The sequence below is a fragment of the Hesperophylax consimilis genome, chromosome 22, assembly GCF_061612785.1.
Source record: "Hesperophylax consimilis isolate HC1 chromosome 22, BYU_Hcon_1.0, whole genome shotgun sequence".
Lineage (NCBI taxonomy): Eukaryota > Metazoa > Arthropoda > Insecta > Trichoptera > Limnephilidae > Hesperophylax > Hesperophylax consimilis.
In genome coordinates this window covers 22,813,232-22,839,330 of record NC_142857.1, presented here as the reverse complement: position 1 = coordinate 22,839,330, position 26,099 = coordinate 22,813,232, and the positions used below count along the sequence as shown (strand labels likewise).

Here is a 26,099-nt window from a genome sequence, read left to right as displayed (position 1 = left end):
TACACACAAACCAAATAATTTTTATAAAGAAAATTTATTCAATATCTTACTTTATAATTTACAATATTTATTATAGATAACATTTTGTTGCAGTGTGCAAAACAAACAAAAAATGTTTTCACCATCTTCTAATCAAACTGCAGGTAAGTTCATTTAAATCAAATTTTGATTTAACTGAAATCAATATCGCTATATGCTTAAACATACTTATTACTTCATCAACATACGATACATATTATGTACACTTACATCAATCAAATTAACAAAAATAAAAATGACACTATGCATAAATACAAATATAAAAAAACATTTTTTTAGTATCCAATTCTCATGTTAGATAATGTTCCGAAGAAATGACTAAGACTAATTTGTCATAGTTGTTTTAGTGTCAATATATTGGGGAGGTGCAGATTCAACTATCAGGTTTGATTATAATACCCTAAGAGTGATGGGTCGATCTCTGATGCACTGCTGATTCAACTGTTTAAATGCGCGTTGGGCGTCAAAAGGAGTTCTGAAGGAAACTCGGGCGTCTCCTGTTGGATGTCCGTTGTCATTGAACCTCCTGATGACGTCGGATTGAGCAATGGAGAAACCGTTGAAGAACTCCAAGATCTCGTCAATGCCAGATCTGAAAGGGACATTTTCGAGAGATACGACGCAGCCGGGTTTGCCAAAGTTGTCGGGACCGACGGGATTTTCGTTTTGATTCATATTTTGCGGAGGACCATTGTTGAACCTTCCGCCTCTTCCTCCTGAGAAGTCGCCTCTTCCGGAGAAGTCTCGTCCTCGCATACCTCTTCCCCGACCTCGAGGGATGAATCCACCTCTACCGCCGCGGAAACCTCGCATCGGTGGACCAAAGTGGTTGTTCGTATTCTCTTGGGGGATTCCTAACGCCTCGTCCACAACTGATTTGGGTACAAGATCCACAGTCACCGTGTGGGTGTCTATTACCGTTCCATTTTTTGTCATTGCTTCTGCAGCTTCTTCGGGCTCCAGGAATTCGCAGAAGCAATCCCCAGACGGCTCGCCTTGCAGCGTGAGCATCAGGTGGATCTTCACCGGCACGACTCCAATAGGTGAGAAAAAGTCAATAATATCTGTGTCGGAGAAATGTAAAGGTAGACCTTTGAGGATTACGCAGTCTAATCTAACCTCGTTGAACCTCCCGTTATTACGGTCAAAGCTATTGTTGTGTGGCATTGCGCCCATGGGAGGGCCCAGATCCATTCCTCTTGGCATCATCGGTGGTCGGCCATCTCTGTCTCCACCGGGAACATAGTGATTCGGGTTGTTGTTCCTCCACTGGAACCTGGGATGAACGGCCGGAACTCCTGCATTGGGGAATGCTCCACCGTTATTGAATGGCACATTATTCTCTACCCTCGGGTTTTCAGATCTTCTCTGACGAGGGTCCCTCGATTGGACAACCGGTGTTTCTTCCTCTACTGGCTCAGGCTCCGTTTCAGCATCATTACTATCCTGAATATTTTGTAAAGCTTCTATCTCTGTTTTGGCTTCCTGATAGGCCACTTCCGAGCATGGTGACACCCGGATGGTTTTATGGCCGATAAGATGTTTGGATTTATTGTTCAAGGCTGCTTTAGCATCATCAGCATTGACAAACTGAACGTACGCAATGTACTGTTTGCGGAAATCTTTGGTAGCGGTCAAGAGAATGGAAAGCAAGGAATAATCTGAAAACATCTTCATGATGTCGTGTTCTTTGGCAAATGGTGGTAAGTCTTCCAAGAATAATACTTTGAACGGAGAGTCGAGTTTATCCTCTTGTTCCACAATAACAAGACTCTTCTGGGACTCTGTATCTTCTTCGCCAGAGTCAATAGAACCCTGACTTCCTCCAGGCTGGTAATTATCCACTCCGCTTTCAAATTCCTCCTCGTCCATATGTTTGATGGTGATGAATTCTCCCTTTAGGGATTTACCACTCTTTCGCAGGGCGTCGATTTTGGATTCCGGTTTGATGAATTTAACAAAAGCAGTTCCGGTACGCCTGCCGGATTCATCATTGATCATTTTCAGCCCAAGACCGGATATATACTGTCCGACGAAGAATCTTCTGATGTCCCCGTAACCAGTGTGGGTAGGCAGGTTGGTGATCTTGACGCAAACCCCTTTGTTGACGAATCCGCGTTTCCTGTGATCTTGCTGGAAAGGCTGATGCTCATCTTCAAAATTATTTTGAGGGGGAGGTCTGAGGCTATTATTGTTCTTTAGAAAGTTCATGTCATTGTAGTTGTTGAGTCGTTGCCGGGGATCTTGTATGTTGGCCGGAGGGCTGTGGTTCTGGATGGGCTCGGGATTTTGGAAAGCGTTGGGATTCCGTCTCTCTGACAAGTCTTGCAGACGATGCATGTCTTCAGTCTTATTCCCTTTGTTGGGGAACATATTGATGAGTGGGTTACTGGCGGGAGGAACTGGGAACTTGGGGTGGTTGGGCATCTGCATGCGAGGGTTCATGTTTTGTTGATTCTGCGGCCATCCCATCGGCGGATTGATGAAGGGGGGTCTCTGAGAGAGCATATTGGGCATGTTCATCATGGGGGCGGCACCCACGCCAAACTGCCTACGAGGGTCATTGTGTGTCAGGATGGGACCCGGGCCTGGTGGCCGGATTCCGAGTATCGGCTGCTGGAACATCTGTTTTGGTATTTGCTGCAAAGGAATGTTTGATTTAGGCAGTTCCACAGAGATGTCCACCTTCTTTTCTTCGTTTCTGAACGAGCTCCTTGATTCGCTCTTTTCCTTGCTGCGCTCCCTGTCACGACTGCGCTCTTTTCTGGTATCTCTCTTTCTCTCTCTCCTCTCCCTGCTGCGGCTGCGGTCTCTGCGTCTGCGTTCCCTTTCCCTAGACCTGTCCCTGGAGCGAGACCTATCTCTCTTATCCTTCTTATCTCTTCCCCTGTCTTTCTTATTTCTATCCCTTGACGAAGACCTGGATCTCTGCTTCCGATCGCTTCCCTTACTAACCCTCTTTGAATCCTTGATTTCTATGGGTTGGGCTTCTACTTTGGGAGGTTCGATGACAGTAGGGACTAGGGGTAGATTTGGTGCTGGCAGGCCCATGTGCTTGAAGTTCTGGGCCAGCAGGCCAGAGAGGGAGGTAGGAAGAGAGTTGGGTAGAGGGGTGTGGGTGTGGGTGGTGGTGGGCTGTGCAGGGAGTGCAGGTTGCGAGGCCAGCTGCATAAAGGAGACAGCCTGGCGGGCCGTCTCTATGACCTTGTGCATCTCGGAGCGGGAGCTCAGCAGCAGCTTGACCTGAACTTCCTTGATTCTTCCTCCTCCGGTGTTCATGGCCTGGCGAGCATCCTCATCAGTACTGCAAATTGAACACATCCTATCTTAGTACAACCTTCATTGTTACAAATGGCGTCTTTGAAATCCCTTGACAAAAAACAGTTTTTTATTATTATTGTGTTATGTGATTTCCAATATATGTTTATAATTTATAATATTTTATGATACAACTATATTGTATCATAAAATATTATAAACTCTCCAAACCAAGTGATTCCTTATAATTTTTTTAAGCAGAAAAAAACAAAAAGAAATTCCTCAATAAACTGGTGTCGAAAAGTCTGGTGCCTAATAAAGGTACAAAGTGCATTCTCTACCCAAACAACATATGCACAGGACTATAAACAATTCTTTTAGACCAGTGGTTCTCAATTAGTGGTTCACATCTCCCAAGGGTACGCACACGTACTGTATGGACATTGTGTGGTGCGTACCATGTGGACATTTTAGCAATAAGGGGTATGTGAATTTGGGTTCTTTCTCGAAGGAGTACTCAAACGAATAATGTATCCGTAAGAAAGATGACGACAGAGCTCTCAGCAGCAGGATCATAATAAGTTTTACTTCTCAACCAAAAAATTGAGAATTATTATGAACTGACTTTTTTTTAAATGAATAACAGACAAAACGTCTGTTTTTTTTTTACATTTTCAATGTCATTCTGTCAAATCAAGAAGGCATTCATTTACTTTGTTCCGGGCTGCAGTCTGCAAGGTGAAGATTGCCCTGATGATGGCCAACCTCTGATAGGATAGACCACCAGAAGAAGGTAAGGCAGAAACTGCAACGATTTTTTCTTTCCACATTTTCATCATGCCCTACTTTTCAGTTATTTTGTCAAACATGTGACACATCTATGGTTTGCGGAGCAAGAAATTTTTTAAAGAAACGTTATATTAAGATTGCCTATGGGTGCCTTTGACATCTTGGCCGCAATCTTGGATACTTCAGAATGCTTATTTGATTTTGCCATCAGTGACATTTCGGGGTCTTAAAAAACTGGTGTTTTGAGTTAAGCTTGGTTTCGGTAATGCCGTATAAGTGGTTGATGCTCTATCCCATCTCGTACATACAGCCGTTTAAGAGATACAGTTGGAACAAGCACAAGCATTCCAATCTTTATTTGCATTTATCTCAAAACTATGTTTTTGTAGATAGGATCCTAACCCTGTGATCCTAAACCCTCGATTTGTTATATTTGATTTTGACACTGGTGACAAAAATGTTATTAGTTATTGCATGTTTAACATTGGGAGTGGAGATTTAATTAATTTTCACTTTTGATGTCCACTGCCGCCATCTTGGGTTTTACAGATTTAATTCTTTTGACTTCCTACTTTAAATTTTAATCCTGTTATAACCACATTTTAAAACCCGTTGCATGCAGACGTCACAGCAGTTGGGTTACGGACGGCCATGCAGCATCTGCGTGACGTTTCTGCTGCCGCACTTCGCATCGAAACACCATGTATTTAAAGAGTTAATAATAAATATTTTTGTTGATACCAAGGCCCGGTATATCAGTCAGTCCGTATCCTCACTATGTGCGAAATTCCTCAATCAAATTTAAGCAGACTAAATCGGCCGCTTAAGCCTTGGTAAGCTGCAGAATAGTTCCCTTTTTAGACACCCGAGGCTCTACCAGTAACAAATGTCAAATATGACATTTACGTGATTAATTACGTTCTTCTATCTCACCGAAATATATGTAAATTGCATAATTTTATCAGTACGGACCATTACTATTATATTCATAGAGCGATGAGGGATGTCGATGTTATTAATTGATAATATAATCAATCGAAAATAGTCAGGGAATGTTCTGACAGAGTTTTCAGCGGTTTGTTCATCATAATTATTTTCTTGAACTCCAGTAAATTACTATTATCCAGTATAGTAATATACTACATACTATTTAAAATTTAATCAACTGCCCACATTCATGCTGATCGAAGTAGAGAATTTTATCAAAAAAATTAACTCGCAAATTAATCCCGCCTAAAACATTTGACATTTTAAAAGCTCTCAATCTCCCGATGACAGTACAGAGCACAGATGTACCACCCGTGTACACAGTAATTTGATTTTACATAGAAAAAATTAAGAAACTTCCTCTATTAAAATCAATGTAATATTATTAATATCTAGGCTTCCGACCTATATACGGATTATGTTGCAAGCTACGCTAAGCTTGACATTCTAACCAAGCCTACCTTTAAATCAATACTGGGCCTTATTATGTTTTCCATGTCGTGTCCTTTATTATTTCTTAAGATACATTCAGACGGAAGGAAAAAGCAACCGAGCCTCTTTCTAGCTATTAAAAAGGCCTCAAATCGTTGTGGAGGTTGCATTTTTACTGCTGTCTAAATGCGGCTATACTCATGACCAGTGCCGGTTCGTGACTTTTTGGTGTACTAGGTGCTAATATTACAAAACAATGGCATTATTGATGTTGTTATAACTGAAAACAATTTATTTTTTCCGAAAATTAGTTTTTTGTATGAAAATTTTCAGAACTGTTGATTTGTTTGACTGTTTCAGTGCTGCGCAGATTTCCTGGAAATCCCCATGCAAAAAATCGAATTTTGGAAATAAATAAAAAATCGTTTTCAGTTACAACTACATCAATAATGTAATTTTTTGTAATATTAGCACTCTAGTACATCCAAAATCACGAGCCGCCACTGCTCATGACCACAAAATATTTGATTGTCTCGGCAAAATAATTGGGAAACTTTCGTAAAACTCCTAGTGGAATATTATTTGCCAGAAAATAATTGTTGTGGATTTATTGATTTTTATCAATCTTTCTACATTCCCATTTCCCAGTGATGAAACAAAATATTTATTTCATATTATATCAACCGGCCATTTAAAATAATATCTTTAACAGTCAGTTAATTACAACAAAATACTTTACCAGCAATCAGGTATCATTCCCCAAACAGAAAATCACTAAAAGTGTGATCTATACCTACCGACTTACATAACCGACCTCTAGACTTTGAGGCCGCAGATAGAACGTTGAAATTGATTATCTGTTAAAGGTTAAATCAATTCTAAGTAAGGTAAAATTGATCTTACTTCAGGTACACCAGACATGCCTACAAAACAGTTATCTTGGTGATAATACCTTCAGTGATAGGATCCCTCTAATTTCAAAATTTACCATTGTGCCAAAATTACTAGCAAGAAAGCTGAATAAAATTTATTTTTATTTTTTATGTGAATACCGCACATGATTCCCAACTGCTCCAAACTGTCTGGAGCCAGTGAGACTATGACATCCCCAATTGGGGCGTGTTATGAGGCTGAAGGTATAGGGCAGAAGGAGATAGGGAACATAGTACCTGTAGTATGCAGATTGCTGGTGAATGAGTTTGCATTATGTACTCCCACTAAGAAAACCAAATTGAGGGACAATCTTTTTGTCAAATAGAAAATTGTAATATTTTTTTCTTCTTTTATCTTTTATAGTTCGTTTTTCTTAGGGTGTGTAGTTTTTCAGCATTTTTCAACTGCATGCCACTGGCCAGGTCGTTAGTTGAAGTCATCCTCTCTGCTTGCTTGCCTCTACTAGAATGCTGTGGTGCATAATAATAATACCTAATATTTGGATGATTTGTATAGTGCCGTTTTTGTGAAAAATCACCTCAAGGGTGTTGTCCACTTTTTCCAAGGCTCTATCCTACTACATACTAACTATAAACTACTTATAACTTAATGCAAACAGATTGCATCCACCAGCTCATCAGTCAACAACATTAGAACTAAACTGGAAGGTTGTCATGATTGGACTACTTTGTATACTTATGGACTAGTATATGAATAAGTAACTTTGTATATGTATACTAATTTATTATATGTAATTCAAGTCTTATCCATTTGAGCGATGGGGTATTATAAAAATAAAAGCCTTGAACGATGGAGAATTCCGAGCATTTGGTTTTGGATTCGGCTGCGCTCATTCAAAACAATCGTACCTCTGATAATCAATATGGAAACTGATTACTGTGGTTTAAGGCCAATGAATCCACCTATATTTCATTGTTTATCACAAATTTGTAGGTTTATAATTGAACTAATTGTAACCTAAATTTAGGCAGCTATCGCTCAAGGCCTAGAGCGATGAGACCTAAACATGGGTAACCATCGTTCGACTGATTATAGAGTTCCTCTTCTTCTAAGATAAGTGGTTACTACCTGACTTCACCAGAGTTTCTCTTTTTCAGAACCTTCCAACAAGTAAATGGCTATTTCAAAGCTCCATAGCTCACTACGGAAATGAATGAGGAAATGTCAGCTGAGTAAAGTTTCCATCATCTGCACACAGTTTGCTAAATATGTATTATCTATTTTATGGATGAGATAATCTTTAAAACACAACATTATCATCTTGGTAGGAAAGTTTATTTCATCACAATGAAATATGTACATAATTAATAATATACAATACAATACACATATATTAAATTGGAATTAATATATTAAAATATCACTTTAACCAGAGTTAGGATGGGTTGTTCCACAAAATTTGAACAATTCATCAAATTTCAAAGCTGATTTTAAAGTTCTGTGAAGGTTTTATTCAAGTTCTGTTATTGTATCATTATTGGCCAGTTGTTTTTTCAAAACTAAAATTAAAAACAGAACTTGAATACAACCTTCACAGAACTTGAAAATCAGCTTTGAAATTCGAAGAATTGTTCAAATTTTGTGGTACAACCCGTCCTTGGTTGCGAACATCCAAGTCAAATATGAATATAATTCAAATTTTAGGCTAAAAACAACAGACAGAAAAATGATACAAGTATTAGAATGGAAAGTGTAGCTTATATATTTGTGTTGTTAGTCATTTTATATTTATTAGGCTGGGAATACACGGATTGCTACAAGCAGCCAAAATCGACAGCTGCAAGCATTGACTGCATAGTTCTCACAGAAAAAACGTAACAAAATGACACAGTAGTTGGTGCATTCCGAATGTGGACTGTTTGAAGCAGTCTGTGCGTTGCCTGCCTTAGAAATCAATAATTCCCCGTAGGTTTAAAATAATAATTGATGGTAATAGTGTTTATATTAAAACTTTTAAATTTATCGAGATATTTTTTATGAGAAATTATTTCTTTAGATGATGACTTTACAGGAGATCAAAAATATAACTTTTCACATAGAATTTTTTTAATTAGATATAAATATAAAAATCCCTACAATATGTGGACAACAGGTTAATCGAATTTTTTTATCAAAGACAAGTAGATGTTCATGTAGTGTTAGTGCTATACTCCAGTACTTCTGTTCAGTGCATGTAGATATAAACATGTTTCTTTGGAAAAAATCAATTGAACTAAAGGCATACGATTTTGCCATTGACAGCGCTGTTTTAATCTATCTCTTCGTCTTAAATGTACAATGTAACAATTGAAATCTCTTCGTCTTAAATGTACAATGTAACAATTGAATGAGGTTAAATCAACATCTCCTTATACAGGGTTTTCCAATAAGAGGTGTTATTTTGAATAGCCCGCTATTTCGGTAGATGTTATTTTTGAAGCTGTCATTTTTTGACATTTGACAAGTAGAAACTACGCCATTAATAAAAATGGAACGATACACGCTTCAACAACGCATTGATTGAAATTATTAAAATTCACTTGAGTGAATCAAATGCAAATCATCTTGAGTGATGAGGCCCATTTCCACGTCGGTGGCTTCGTCAACAAGCAAAATTGTCACATCTGGGGCTCGGAAAACCCAAGAGTTATTGTTGAAAAGCCTCTCTATCCTCAACGTGTGACTGTTTGATGCGGTTTATGGTCCAGCGGAGTCATTGGACCTTACATTTTCGAAAATGAGGCTGGAGCAACAGTTACGGTGAATGGATTGCACTATCGAGAGATGATTAATGATTTTTTATGGCCAGAATTGGATGGTATTGATCTGGACAACGTTTACTTTCAACAAGACAGCGCTACGTGCCACACAAGCAACGAAACCATTGATCTTTTACGGGAAAAGTTTCTTGGAATATCAAAATAACACCTCTTATTGGAAAACCCATTATAACATATATTTCAAAAAGAGAAGTTGTAAGCTATTTTCCTGTCATACGCTCTGTAGAAGATATGCATGTTTATTTTTAGGTTACAACGGAGCTATCAGTGGTATGCCTGTTCACCAAGGTGTGCCAGTTTTTTTGACCCAAGAAATAAGGAAAAAAATACTATTACAAATTTGATAACTTATATAAACAATTGCCATGTTTTACATTAGTCTTCTTTTGGAGGAAAACTTCAAAACCTCTGTGAAATGCACACCCCTTCTACAAAGGATGAAAATCAGATGCATTCAAACTACCCCTCAGAATGATTTGTGTATGTTTCCAATTGAAATATTTGTATCTCATTGCTACATCATCTTATAATACACCCTAAATGAAATGTGATGTTATACCTGAAGGCTATAAAGGCATCTCCTTGCTCTCCTCCCACAATGTGTACGCCCCCCTCTGGGATGGACAGGCCCCGGAAGAAGTTCCGGATGTCCATCGCGTTGGCAGACCACGGCAGGTTCTGCAGCCGGATTATGACACTCATACTGGCGGCTGATGATGCGTCTGCTCTTCTTCTTCAGTCCTACAAACGAAGGAAAATGTCTTTCGATATTGCGATTCGCACAGCATTCAATTTGAACAGTTGTTGACTCTTTAGGAGATCAAAAGGAATTGGGAGTCTTATGTATAAGGGATAAATTAAACTAGTTTGTTAATTATTTGGTGTTTTATTGTTTGATATTGTTACATAGCGTAAATATAATATAAGTTCATTATATAAGAACATTTGCTTCATAATATCAAATGACGTTGCAATACATCTAGACTTCACACAAAATTAAAAGAAAATGTTTTCAGTAGTCTTAATTTAAACATTATTCATGTAAGACAAAGAATAAATGTGTAATAACGAAATAAACAATATCGGGTAGTGTTTTCCTATCTAAGAGTTGCCGCAGAGTACTACATTCTATATCACAGGCATGACGGAGATAACAAGATACACTTACTTGCTTACAACAAGACGAATACGGAATGCTGTATGAGACGACCTACTATCCTAAATTGTTCTTCTTATACTTATGTGTTGCTACGTTTGCTATCTATAATCATTAGCGAAACAGTCAAAGTATATATATTTTTTATAATAATAAATAATTTGTTCATATTTATTAATGAAATGTTATTCCTTCTCCTATAGAAGTCGACAAAAATCAGTAAAAAATATAAAATGATATATAGGCTACATACTACTGCAAACATAACTTCCCTGTCCGTGGTGACGAATCATGCCACATCTCCTTTAAAACCACATCAATAGACTTGTCCGTGAAGGTGTTAATTACGTTTAATGCACTTAATATTAATAATATGTATTACAGTAAATCATCAGGTTTCGATAATTATCCCTGATTTGGATTAATCTAGGTCTTCTGTTGTTTTACAGTAAATCTCTAAATAGTAAAAAAATAAAGTCGTCTGCCTGTTTGTGCGCTTAGTTTTTCTAAACTAAGTAACGGAGTTTGATAGGGTTTTCAATATCATTTATATTATTTCTTCCGAAAGGAGAGAAAATTAATATTTATAGAAAGTAGAGAGTAGTCAATGTTTATCCTAGAATTCACAACCTCAAACTTAACTCCAAATCATTCACAATCTCGAGCAATGCCAGATACACGTCAGCTAGTTTTGCTATAAAATCTTTACTCTGTAGAAACAAAAAGATTTTGAACTGTTGCAAAAAAAAAAAAGTCCAGACAAATAACAAACTTTCTACATACGTCTTTTATGTTTACCGAAACATTTTTTTGTGTTTTAATGCATTTACACAAGTTTAATTTTTTTAAATCACACGATTGTGTGCTCATATCTCATATGCACGTAAAATTAATACTTAATGTTACTGCTTACAACTAATCAACTTAAAAATTTTAAATATATTTTATTCCACCTCACAAAATTTTTGTTTATTGTGTGATTTTTTCCCCGTTGGCACGCCTTAAAGCATTCTGCCTTTTAATTCAATTGCTTAGAGAAGTAGTTTTATGTTGTCTTAACTTAACTAACAAGTTAAAGTAAAGAAGAATATACGATAAGGATAGGAGATGCTCCTGATTCATTCTACATTCATACATTAATTTGTAAAGATTGTTGTATGGGGTTCCATGATAACTCAAACATATATGTAAACATTTCTTTGAAATTTCATATTTTATTGTTTATTTCATGAAAACATACATATTATGTACATTGCTACTTTTCCTGAAATTCTGCTGGATCAAATAACAAAGTAATTGGATTGCTCTGAATTGTTTTTTGAATGGATTGTTTTTTTTTCTATTTAACATAATACAAGGTGTACTACAAGGATTAATTTCCATATAATAGAAATAAACTACTATCAATTTAATGCATCCTTTGACACCATTTAAATTAAGAGCATGCTGTGCCGAATACCAATATAAATTGGAATAGAATATACATTCTCATATCTATGTATTTGATTGTGAGAAAAATAAGTAGTAAATTGTTAAAAAAAGCAAGGCTAAGAAATACCCAAGTCGTAAAAGAAACTACCAAAATCACCATATACTGTTTTAAGTTATAATAAGGAAATACGGGATTTATGAATCTCGTTTTTATCACCTTTGTGCATAGCTTTCAATTGTGCGAGGATTTGGTCTATTAACCTGTTAACCGAGCGGGACGAGTAAATACGTCAAACGTAAACAGTATCGGGTACGACATATGACTAAGTCCTTGAAATATGTTGCACCCTGGAACGGACGGGACATATATTTCCGAGCATATCACACGGAAATTGAGTTTTGAATTTTTACGTATTTTAATTTTTTAAACTCTATGATTCTATTTTATTTGTGCACTTTTGTTTATTGTTCTGTAATTCTTAAATTTTTAATATTGTAATCTTTATAATTGTTTGAAAAATTTCTAATTTTTTAATTCGATGTTTCCATTTTTACAATGCATAAATAAATAAAATAATAATATGAAATTACATCCTCCGGGCGTGACGTACTGACACGTCCTAGTGAAAGAGTTCGCACCCGTTGTATGCTGCGTAATTCAAAACGGAATTGCCCGGTTAACAGGTTAAGGAATAACTTAACTTAAACATAGACTACACCAGAAAAATCGACTTTGGCATTTTTAGTACAAAGGCACAGAATTAATGAGACTTCACTTTTTAAAGCCCGTCACACATGGCGATTTCGTAGCTGCTATTTGAATAGTGGCGACAAAATCACTTCATATGAATTACTATCCGTCATTGGTTTAAATGTTCCAACGAGGCGTACCAGGCACACTACACTATTTCATATTGAAGCCAACAATACCAATGCAGCAAACAACTCAGTAATTACTCGCGCAATCACAACATACACCCATTACGAAAAATTACTACATTTAGACATCTTTCATGATTCCTTTCTAACATACAAAACTAACTTATTAAATTTCTTAGCATGACAAATTTCAAAAATATTTTCACATCATTTTTCAAAACTCCTATGTATTAACAGTCAATTACAATTCGTGAGCTTATTATAATTCTTATTTTCAATTCATTTATTATTATCTATCCACACACTTCCTTCCTTTTATAACAATCTCAGGCGAAATTACGTAATGACATTTTATGGACATACGTAATAGGTACTACAACTATGTAATTACTAAAAAAAATTCTAACTGTATCTTATTGTACTGTGTATGTCTTAACAAATAAATAAATAAATAAAATAAAAAGTCAATTATGTAGAAGCTTTTAAACATAGGGGCGATTCGATTAGGATATGTTCAGTACTAATGGAAATAATCGCACGATTTTTAGGTTCATATGACCTAGTTGCCGATCATGTGACCTCTTCGCCACTACACGGCGCTAATATAGCCTCTTCTGACATCTCAAATCGCTGGCTGTTGCAAGGTTTTTGGTTTGTTTCGTGTATTTTTCAGCGTGTAGAACATTTCACTCGCTACTTCCTTGACAGTTTCTGACTACTAGCGAATATAACATGTGGTGATCACTTGCAAACTCGGCAACAAAACAGCAACGAAATCGCTCCGTGTGACCCAGGCTCAAATTTGAAGTAATATATTATTATGTTCCAAAACCTGCTTTAAAATCATAATTTTTTTTCAGAGTTTCAGATTTTATCACAACTGGCATGCAATGGCAGCTTGTGACTTATGGGTGTACTAGAGTGCTATTATTACAAAAAATGCCATTATTGATATTGTTGTAGCCGAAAACGTTTTCTTTTTTTTTTTTTAGAAAATCAAATCCATGCGGCCGAACTGAAATTTCCTTAAAATGTTCATACAAAGACTCGAATATTCGAAAAAAAAAAATTATTTTGAATAAACATTAATGTGTCGAATTTTTCAAACATATCACTCTATCTAACACACTCAAGTCACGAGTCACCACTACTGGCAGGTCTAAAACTGGCACTCGACAGGGCCGGCCCTGTACAGGCGCAATTAGAGCAGTCCGCTACAGGCGCCAACTTGCCAGGGCGCCAAGGAGCTAAGGCGCTGATAATACCTGTGATGTCCTGTAGTAGTTTGAGAGGTCACTCACAGATGGCACTAGATAATAGTTTAAGAGGTTTATAGTAGTTTTATAGATGGCACATACTTAACATACCTAATAAATACTATTGCAACCTTAATAGGAAGGTACAAGCCAAAAATGTGTTTATTCTTGATATACAGTTATATTGGTTTAGGCCAGTGATACTCAACCTTTTTCTTCTGCGGGCCACATTCATATGTTTGTAAAGCTACGCGGCCCGCTACTGGTCGGTGTTGCCAAAACGGTGTGAGCTTGATTCCCCCTTTTATTATTCGAAATCCATGGGGGGGGGGGGGGTTGTTAGAGCCAAAAACCAGCCAAAAACATCATGTGTAATTCCCCACAACAATTTTTCGAAATCCATGGGGGGGGGGGGTAGCTACGGAATTCCATTTTCGAAAATTTCCAACTGTCAAAAATTTATGTATTGCCACGAGCAAAATTATTTGCGCGCATATTTGTCTGTCAAATCTTTGTTTTTTAGAGATCTAGCGTGTGCAGTAATATTATATAGATAGAATATTATACTTGTACTATCCTCTTCGGGTTTCAATGTCTGTACATCAAAGTCGCAATTAATCTCAAATTAACGTGATATAGAATGCCAGATTTTGTAAATGTTCCTGATATTAAATGTATTGAGGGCCGCACAAAATAGCTCGGCGGGCCGCATGCGGCCCGCGGGCCGCAGGTTGAGTATGACTGGTTTAGGCAATAGGCAAATTGCTCGACACATGGAGTCTAGAAACGGTTGATTTCAAGCACAAAACTGTTTATAAGAAAGCAAAAAAGTTAATCAAGTGAAACTGTCACAGATAATCTTAGCAATAATACTGTATTTTTTTAAAGTTGTTTCCTCTATGCGTTCATACATTTCTATTGAAAAAAAATTTTTTTTAGTAGTTTACTATTATATTTTTTACTGAGTAATTTATTTTTTTATTTGTTTTCTACTCAAGCGAAACGATAGGAAAACCTTCAATTTATCTAAAGCATATTTTTGGTATTCATAATGTACACAAATTCTTTATAAAGATTAATCAAAATAGTCATTTGGCATTAAGCTTCGCCTTAAGGTCGAGGTCCAGAATAATTTCTACCGCCAGCTAAAGAAGCCATCAGAGCTCATTGCATCTATCACAAATGAAATGTTTCGTTGACCCTGGAGTTTTATTTAAAGAGTAGACAAACCCGTTGTTACAACAATACCTAACACAAAATGCAGCGCTCTTGAGGTCGTTACTAACGCCAGGCGCTATTTTGACTCAGGGTTGGGTCAAATATTTAAAACAGCCAAAAAATAGACATTAATTTAGGACCTGTGTGGAATAACCCACAAAAAAAAACGAGAATCTAGAACTGTTTTTAAGTTTTTCTAAATTATGTTTTAAATATTTGTTAACCATCTCGTTATCGAGAATATTCTACATTCAAGCGGTCTTGATGTGATTTTTTTTCTCTTGTCTCAGCTGTTTTTCCATCTCTAGTCAAAAAATAATTATATTTGCTAAAAAAAACCATGGGGTTAAATATAAAAGAAAAAAAAAATCACTGTGATGAAAGTCCTGAAAAAAAATCTTTAAATCTTTAATCATGTTTTTTATTGAATAATGTTAATTTATCTAAATTCATGGAAAAACCTTGTTCGTAGAAACTCAACTATCATTTCGAAAGCAAAAAGTTGGCTGGCTGCAGGTTATCTTTTCTCAGCAATTTATTTATTATTTCTTTTGTCTTTAAAATGAGTTTTTGTTTCAAACGTTTGTTTAGTGATTGTAATTTTTTTTACATATCTTTGTCATTTTCGAGTTTGTATACACTTATAAAGTTCTTTGTTCACTGGGGTGAACATTTTCAAATCTTTACAAAATAACCTTTCACTCATTATGTTCTCCGTGGTCAAAATTGCCAAACCGGGTACGTCGTAGTAATTTATTTTTGCCAACTCGATATTATAACACAAGGACGAGCCACGAAAATATTAGCCCTTGTATCAAGAGAACATACGCAATCCAAAACTAGGGATATTTCCTATACTGGCTATGCATGGACTTCTCTCCCTTTGGCTAAATTTTCTTCTACTTCACAAACTCTGAACTATTTTATAGAACGTCTTTACCTACTAAGCGGTTCCAGCTCTGATGGTGCTCCAGATGATCAAACTAAAGTTCACGATGAGCCGAAAAATCGAGCCAAAGACGTTCCACTGACTATAATTTTACAGGAAATTTTCCCAACGCCATAACCCAATTATGATAATATTCCTACACTGTCATCTTAACCATGTCTTCCATCATTCTCTTCTCAGGCTAAGATGTATGAGTTATACCATCAGCAAGGAAAACTAGGTTTAAGATTGCTTTGACTGTTAAAAAATGGTTTGTGCTGAATTACAAATGGAAAAGGGCTGAATTTTGTCACAATTTCTACTATTGAAGAAAATTCCAATGGCTTGCCTGATGATGATTCTACTCTTGAATATTTTTATAAGTATTTTTCTCCCAACAGAACAGATAACAATTTTACTCTCAATTGAATTGATCGAACACGAGTTAACACAACACTTAATTTTCTAGCCATCCATATTATTGAGTATTGTTGAAATGTTTTTATACCTCGCCTACTGGAGTCGTAGATTTTGCTATGTGCAAAGAGAAAATATAATGCCGTTAAAGCCTAATTGGCAAATTCTGAAATTTTTCCTCTTTGCCAAAAATAATTTAGGTGATTAAGATACAACAAAATAAGATCAACCATAGGGGAAAATAGAAGGAATTGCCTGCAGCACGAGAACGAAAATAAATTTAGCATCGATGATCCTGTCTAAATGAAGAAAATTAGGGAACAAAAAACAGTAAACTATGAAGGATTAATCTAACATGTGGTTTACACATTTTATAAGAGCTGCGATTTTTAGTATAATCTACAATTTTATTCGAAAAAACCAAGAATTGTTTTTTTACTCTTTTATTCAAAATAAAAGATAATACATTCGCATTTTTGTAATTATTGGTAATAAATATAGATAACTACTTATTGTTTACAATTTTTCATTTATATCTAATTTGACCTCCTGCATTGTTCACCATAGTGAACATTTAAAGTTGATGCTCTATTATGTAACTTTAGAAATGGTCACCGTGGTAAACAATGTTTTCCTGAAAATGGCAGATTTTTTTTCTATTTTTCCTCTAACTAGTTACGACCCAGAAACCCAATACAAAAAACAGTCAGCATTAAAATTTAATTTTTGACATCTTTGCCAAATTATGATTATCTGCAAGACCTTGTAAGACGAAGGCAGATGGTAAGTAATAGCGGTAAAGGCGGCAACACAAATGTTTTTTATTACAAGAATGGAATAAAAGCTGGGAATTAAAAAGAAATTACAAAAATTATATTGAAAATGTCTTTGTGCATTGGCAGATAAACTGCCCAAATGGACATTAGATTGATATTCTAGAATCCCTTCTACGGAATCAGTAAAGGATGGAACGCAACATAACTGTCTTCGCACACATGCATCGTCTCATACTCTTCTGCTATAGGAACAATTGAGATAAAGTAATTTGATTCACTTGATCTGTGAATTATTCAAAGCTGTGCATCATATCACTTACATTGGATCTCTGATTTGTATGGTAGAAATGGTTTTACCTGCTTTGAACCTAAGGGACCATTATTATGAGGAAAGACTATTAAATTAAATCTTGCACATGGATATCAAAATGCAGATACTTATTTGCAGTGGAAATTTCACATAAATACTTTTGTCGAAATCAAAATGCGGGTGCCTACTTATACAAAAAATTTCTCAAAAATATTTCTACAGAATTTGACCCAGGGCCCTATGAAATCATAGTTCATATTCACATCACATGTTTATCGGCCGGCCGCAAATATGAACCTTTTTGACGGCTCATACCTTTTCGTAATATTCAGTATTTTCCAAATATTATAGAAGTTCTGCCATCAGCATGCTCAAATTAATACAATAAATTTATAAATAATAACAAATTTCGTAGCAGGAGACAACCTCATGGAGATTTCGCCATTTAGATGAAAATTCCCAATATATTCTCCAAATAAAAATTCCCCGTAATTTACCCATCACTACTCTCAGCAATTCCACAACAGATTTTGGGCAAAGATTTGTAGTTGCAACTACTAGTAGACGTTCGGCTAATTTCAGCAAGGTTGAAGGCTGGAACCCCTTTCCACACCAAATGAAACACGGCTTCAACTCTTGTCTGTTTAGGCTGACTATTTCATAATCCCTCACATATCATCAAAAATCTAAAATTTTCAACATGGATCTTTCAATTTGTTATTATTATATGGAAATCGTATTATTATTTTTATGGAACTTTATTTTTTTATATATTTTTAAAGTTTATTGTGGTAAACTTGTGGTTCAGATTCCACCAATTTCATCTGTTAGTGATGCATCTGTACTGTTGTCATGCATGGTATATTTAAAGAGGTGGTAAAAAAAAATATGGGCAATCAGTTGTTTTGATTAAGAATTATCGCTGACTCGTCACTCAGAATGTGTAATATATCGTTGTTGTGCTTGCAAAAAAGGATGTTTGCCAGATTTCAGCAAAACGTTTTTACTCCAAAAATATCAAGGAATCTCGGCTATGTGCATAAGTTTAACCGTTATCGCACAATACTCATTCAAATGTCATTCTTTGACACATTTGAATAGAAACTTTGCTTCCCTGTAAAATTTGGTAAAAACTCACATAGCCGGAAGTGCAAGCTCAACGACGATATGTAGATTTAACATTCCAAACCCTATCAAGTTTACAAAATTACAACAGATTTGAACAACAGTTTTTGTTATACCATGTATTAACTGAGTCTAAGCATAATTGAAACCAGGGAGGTCATTCACATACAAATAAATTTATCCTGATGCAGGAGGAAGAGGTTGTCTGCACTTCGGGGATTTTGAATATCTGAAAAACATTGACCTACTTTCACATATAATATTTTTATGTTGTCGCTAATTTTTTTCCAAATTCACTGATGATTCGTCTATTTTAACAGCATTCGTATTAAATTATAAAATTCTGATTTACTAAAAATTAATTGTATTGTTTTTTTTCCTTAGAATTTAATTTGATAATAACTCTAAGCGGATTTGTGTTACTTAACAAATAAATTTAGGTAGTGCAGCCGTTTCTTGTGACACTATTTGCAACTATTTTTTATTATTTCTTGTCACACTACTTGCAACAAAACTAAATACGTAGATGAATAAAAGAAAAGTGAAAATTGTCAATGGTGAACAGATAACCTAATGCTTAGGAGCCGAAAAAAAATAAATATATCCAATTGGGTAACCCTGCTTGTGTTCAATCTTTCTAGAATACAAGTGAAGAGAAAACACCTAGGATGGGTTGTTTTTATAGAATTTGAAAAATTCATAAAATTTCAACATTAATTTGTGAGTTCCGTGAATGTCCTATTCAAGTTCTGTTACTATACCATTATAGGCCAGTTACTTGACAGAACTTGAAAATAAACATTGAAATTTTAAGAATTGTTGAAATTCTCTGAAACAACCTGTCCTAATCTCTGAATAATATTGAAAAATCATAAGGATCATTTCACTTAGTAATATAATCCATATTGAGTCCGAGAGTAAATTCATGTGTTTTTTTTTTAAAGCTTATTTGTATTTTATCTTAAGTATAAAAATAACGTACATTATAATTTACAAATTCATAGACGGCCCTTAAGCGCCCCTTAGCTGATATCTCACAAAAGCGGCACTATAAAAATTGTCCAATTATTATTATTATTTATTATTATGGCGTTAATTTAGTCATGCTTTAAAATATTAAGACAAATTATTGTTTGCGCCTGTACATAACTAATATGAACATGAAGAAGTAGTAGTTTTGTCAGTAAAAAAAAACTCAATTCTTTCAAGAAAGGCATACAAATAATCTAATTTTGGATTAAATCACGGATACAATACTGTATGTATGCCTTTTCTTTAAAGAATTCAGTTTTTATACGTACTAAACTATTTATTCATATTAATTTTGTGTATCTACAGGAGCAAACAAATAATTCGTCTTAATATTGTACATCATAACATACAAATAGTGCTTTTAAATAAAATAATTAAATTAACGCCATCTATGAATGCATAGATAATAACGAACTTTACGTTTAACCTTAAAGCATGAATTCTATATATTATTGTATTATATGAAGCCGTGGGGTGTGAGGTAAATTAATCACCGAAGAGATGAACTAATTAATATCTGTGTGTGTGTGCATGTAAAGCTCAATTTCTCCTTACTTCTTACATCCATATTCTTTCTTGTAATTTCAATATAAAATTGACACCAGTTTTCTTTCAAATTGGTATATAACAAAATTCTAGGTATTATCTGTACAGTGTTAGAAGCAGTGCGAATTTGCTGACGTGCATATATTTGTTTGTATTTAGTTAAATACTGAAGTATGCTTCAAATGTGAGCTATACTTCGGTGACATAAGACTTCTTGTACACATGTTTTGCCAACGCAGGAAAAACATGAATACTCGTTAACACCTGCAAGTCATTGAAATTAACTTTACTAACAATGCCGGATATGCAAACTGTTTACTTTGCATTAGAGCTTTTCAAAAATATTTTCTACACGTTGAAAGTTTATCATCACCAATTCATTAATTTTTTAAATAAATAGTCTTGATATTTCACATAAATCCCCCATTACATTGGCATTAGGTCTAAGTTACCAATTTGTACACGCGACTTTGTTAATTGAGACAGTCAAAATAATTAACCGTATAATTTTATTTGTATTATTATAATGAATAAAATAATGTAAAGGAGAAAATATTAAAATGAAATTCGATTCAGGAAAAATGCAATTCATAAAATGCTTTAGTTTATTAGGTCAAACCTCTCTCTTTGATCACCCGACTGCAGTCATGGCATATCATCCAACAGCACGCAAAATGGTACAACATTTGGCCAAATAAAATTAGGTTAACTTCATGTCTACCACCATCTAGTGATTATTCAAAATTTTGAGTGACCCGCTCAGATTTGTTAAACTTAACAATCAATAGTTGGTTTAGGTTAGGATAACTTTGTGTTAGATATGTCTATGTAGCTTTATGTTGGCTGCCTGCTCATTGACGTTGAAACTCCAATCAATGTCCAGGGATTCAGGTGGGATTTAAATGAAATTGAAAAAATACATAGCTTATAGCCTACATTTTATAATCTAATAAAGTTTGTTGTGAGTGCATTCATCTTTGATGTTTAGAACAATGTAGGATTTGTGTCTTCCCGATTCAACTACAGAGAATCTTTATATGGGGATTATAGAAAGGAAGAATAATAATTATTATATTCATGGCATGAAATTCCTTAACTAAGCAATCTCAGTCGTAAATAAAACCGGTATGTTGTGAATATTCTGATATAGAGCATGATATGGCTTCATCAATCCTCAACGATTGTAGTATTGGTGACAAGTGGTTAAAAAAAAAAAATCAATGTTTCGCAATTGAGGAAATTGTGCCTACTTTGCTATGCACTAAATTTTAAGACAGTTTTCACATACTTTAGTTGTTTATCCAGTCAACAAACAAAATTACATATTGGTTGTTTTCTGGGGCTAATCGATGCCACGATGACACCCAGTGCAGGGATATAAATATGCAGGAATCATATTTTCAAGAATATAATGTAGGCATACAAAGATAAAGAAATATGTCCTAGCTTTGAAACCAAGATTTATTTTTTAGCTACCGACTGCTTAATTTTTTTTTTTCATTTATCTCATATCAATGCGATGTAGTCCTAAGTTTATAAAATCTACAAAACTAGTTCACACTTACTTCAAATACATAAATATCTTTGGCTGAATAATGTCTTTCTTTTTACATTTTCACAGAAATTATCATTTTCGCATTCATTGCATAAATTTAATTGATTTCTCGATGCAATAAAAAGATTTCTCTGACTTATAAGGCTGCATATAAACAGGACAAGATTTGAGCAAACCGAACTACGAACGGTGGGAAAGGAACGAAACAACCGCAAGCAGCGTTTTACGTTTCTTTCCCGTAATTTGTGGTTCGGCTTGTGCAAATTTTGTCCTGTTTATATGCACAATAATGTGTACACAAGTCAAAAAAAGGTATTTCTTTAATGGTTGATGATTCTGCCATAAACCTCTATCGGAAACAGGGGCATCTCAGACTTGACCAAATAAAATAAGGATAGATATGACAACATTAGCACTTGCATCTAAAGTAGTCCACAAAGAATTTGTAATATCATTTTTCTAGTATATTGTCTTTTCATTTTAATACAAGACTTGCGAGAAGGAAGAGGATGGTCGTCGATTATGTACTTATGACCTCTCTCTGGGAGTACTGTAGTTGGGTCCTTTGGTTTTCAAGCGATCACTGCAGTTAAAAGAGTGAGCGTATAGGTACACACGCATGTGTACCTATTTTACATTTATTACAGTAAAATTATTTATATACATGTATATTTTTTTTGGAGAAAGAAAAAGACCGGTTACATGAAAATATTTAAAATCTCCTACTATCAGTAAGTGGAAAATGCTGCTTGTGTCATGGAGGACTTTGCCAGCTGAGGAATTGAACTCACAACCTCTGTATGAGGAACCAGACGCTGTGCCAACTCAGCCACTACTGACCGGTCGAACATACAATGATGAAATAGATCCATACACTTTCTGTAAATGTTACCTCCGTTCATGAACATTATCTTTTAAGGTGGATTTTCATTTATTACAGCTGTCGAAACAAGCAGTTAATGTACACAGTGGCAATCAACAGTTAATGTATACGGTGGCAATCAAAATATAGAATAATAGGACCATGTCTAATTTTAGTAAAATATTTTTTTTTTTTAAAGAAAGACAAACATTCCCAGGTTACGAATAACCTGACAATGTTTGAAAAATCTACTACCACCACAGTAAGTGGAAAATGTGGCTTGTGTTGTGATGGAGGACTTAGCCAGAGCACACTACGCATGGGTAGGACCCAAGCACAATGTCAACTCAGCCACCGACCAGGCACACATTTTTCCACAAGATAGTGATAAAAATGAAGAGGCTAGATTAGAATCTTTGTATACTAAGTTAGTTCATAACTCTTTTGACTGTTTTGAGTTTATTATAGAATTAACATTGTTACACTTAATTCTGTTTTTGTACGGCGGATACACAAATACAGATTAACTCTTTAACGAGATGACCATACATACCGTACATCATTGTGGATTTGGAATTTAGTTACTTAATTGATTTTAGCTTAATTTTTGTTTGTTAGAAATCTGTGTATCATATCATCGCCAACCAACCTACAATATGCATTATTGAGATACTGCAAATTTGAAAGATAAAATATGTTACGTAAACTTTAAAATATGGAAGTATATGCAACAGAAATTTTAAAAAAAAATTCTGTCCGCATAATGGAACAAAAAAATTAAAGGCATTCAAATAACAAATCTCTAGAATCCAAATTTAGAGATCTCAAAACTTGTGCACGAGGATTGGTTACTTGCCTGAATGGCGATGATATTTTGATATTCCTCCTGATGTGATGAGATAAATATATTCAGTCAATTATTTCTTACATAACACTTACGTAATGGGCGCGTATGTTATGGGGATCGAATCTAGATAGAATTTCAAGTGATAAAAGTGATTTTGCACCAAACAAGCGAAAACGGGAGCATTTATTTTCTGACATTTACCTATGAATACCGGTACTGTCTTTTGTATACATGGGATTAACTTTGTATTGAATTATTAAGAATTGAGCCCCACTATTTGGGTGCACATAGTGATATGCATCCAGGAATATTCCCTGACCTTATATAAATTCCCCAAAGTCATGATTTTTAGTAAGAAAGTTCTGAATAAATTTGTCTTTTTTGATGAAAGTGAATTAGATTTGAAGAGTCAATAACGACAGTAAAATTAGTTTTTCGATATCTCCAAAAATGACGAAGTTATGAGCTTCAAAAAAGTGAAATCGGGTATAGCATATACAATTGTGTCTAGTGACATCATACGACAGTTCGTAATTCGAATGGCAGTGCTACAGTACTGCATAACAATACGAAATGGAATTTAAAACCTCATGGGGAATTCACCATTTAGATGAAAATCTCCACAATATACCCTGTTTAGGGAATATTTCCCAGGAATGAACCCATCACTGGGTGCAACTATTGTAAGCTATCTACCCGTGCTTGTTCAAGCTCCATGGTTTAACGCACATTCGAACATGTCGCAATGCGTGTACCTTCTCGTTCGATCCTTTATTGTTCGATAGCAAACGGCTCAATGCAAAAAAGATTCAAGGACCGTAATTCTTGCTCGATGTTAGATAGAAATTTACAATTTGACTGAGCGTCTTGGTGGTATATCTATAGGGTCTTGTGTCGAGCGTGTGGAAGCAACGATGAGCATGGTTACAAGTTAACATGTTCGATGAAGCCAAACTGTCGGGTATGGATTTATGTGGGTACATAGCTTACCCACACTTATGCGTCGGGTTTAAAATTAAAACTTAACAAACTGATTCAATTACCTTATTGCTATGTCAGACTTCCAAAGATGTCTCCATCAACTTATATTGTCAGTATTAATCCATACCAATCTAAACTATGAGAGTAAAATATATACTTGTTTAATTCCGCCTCAAGCTTAATATACAAAAATTTTTAAAATAGCACAGTTTCAACTTCACTACTATAGGAAACAACAACTATTTATGTCGGGGGAAATGACAAAAGATGAATTAAAATTCCATTTTTTCTCAACGACAGTTATGTTTGAAGGTTAGGAAATATGCATAAATTATTAAAATAACCCAAACAACCTATTTTATGCATGTATTACATCTCCCTCGACTTTAATAGTTGTTTAAAGTAGTAATTAAGTTGAAATCAAGTGTTATTTTTTAAAAAAATGCGTGCAAGAGGCGGAATTCGATAACCCAGTAAAAAAACGACAATTTCGAAAACAAACGCTTTATCATAGATATTGAAGAAATAAACACGTAGGTATCATTCCATAATTATTATCACTTGATAAGGAATCTATGTTTGTAAAAATGAAGTTGTTTCCTCATATCAGTGAGAATGACCTTCGGACTAAACATACATATTATGAAATATGTACAGGTAAGTACGGCATATATTCAGTTATATTATGCTATAATATCAGTATGGTATCAGTAGCACAACTAAAATATTTCAAATTCGAAGCGCAGTCACGAAACATCGTAGGAAACAAACATTTTGACACCATTTATATAAGCTTCAATCGTATATTATTACATCGCAAAATCTCACGTTAATAAATAAAAACATGGCAAATCACAATAAAAATTTAAATTATAAATACAATTTCAATGTTGTGTTCCACAACAAAATGCGTATTTTTTGGTAAACAGTAAAAATTCATTGGAACGCGTCCATCGGAGCCGCCATTTTAATTTACGTAGATGACAGAAAATCAAATCCGTCCCTGATAGTTCCAGGATAAATTAATTAGGTGAAAGAAAACTATATTATACATACTTGAAAGGGAAAAATAATTCCAACTACTTTCACAAACAATCGAAGCAATTCTCCAGGCAGCAAACGAATAATTCGCGAAGACAGCAATGCGGGAACCGAGGACGCCCGGGGCAGCATAAAAATTTTGTCCGGTAGGATTTCCTTTTGATAAACTCACCTTTCACAACTTTCTCATGGATCTGACGGTAGAATAAATCCTGATGTTTGTCTCCCCAGCGATCTTGTAATGTTTTAAATGTTTACGATTAAAATCTATTATTGAAAGAATACGCGTCACCAATCGACCAATACACATTCGGAAGTGAAATAATAAGGAAACAAAATGGCTGGCGTTCAGCGTTTATCAGGCTGACCACAATGATAATGCGAGCGATCAGAGCAGCCAACTAGCAAACACAAAATTTTTCGAGTAGGTACTAATTGCTACTAATATTGTAAAATATACCACACATGCGACGACAAGAATAATAGGTAAACTTTCAGAGTAGCTGAATACGAATATTTAC

General features: G+C 35.0%; 1 protein-coding gene across 1 annotated transcript; it reads right to left on the bottom strand.

Moving 5' to 3' along the window:
* Nucleotides 1-92: 92 nt before the first annotated feature.
* On the bottom strand, nt 93-25,887 carry LOC149413257 (uncharacterized). Its single transcript, XM_089645564.1, has 3 exons — nt 25,751-25,887; nt 9,778-9,959; nt 93-3,343 (listed from the first exon to the last, which is right to left on the bottom strand). The coding sequence occupies exons 2-3, from the start codon at nt 9,918-9,920 to the stop codon at nt 430-432; spliced, it is 3,057 nt and encodes a 1,018-aa protein (XP_089501690.1). The 5' UTR covers nt 9,921-9,959; nt 25,751-25,887; the 3' UTR covers nt 93-429.
* Nucleotides 25,888-26,099: the final 212 nt, after the last annotated feature.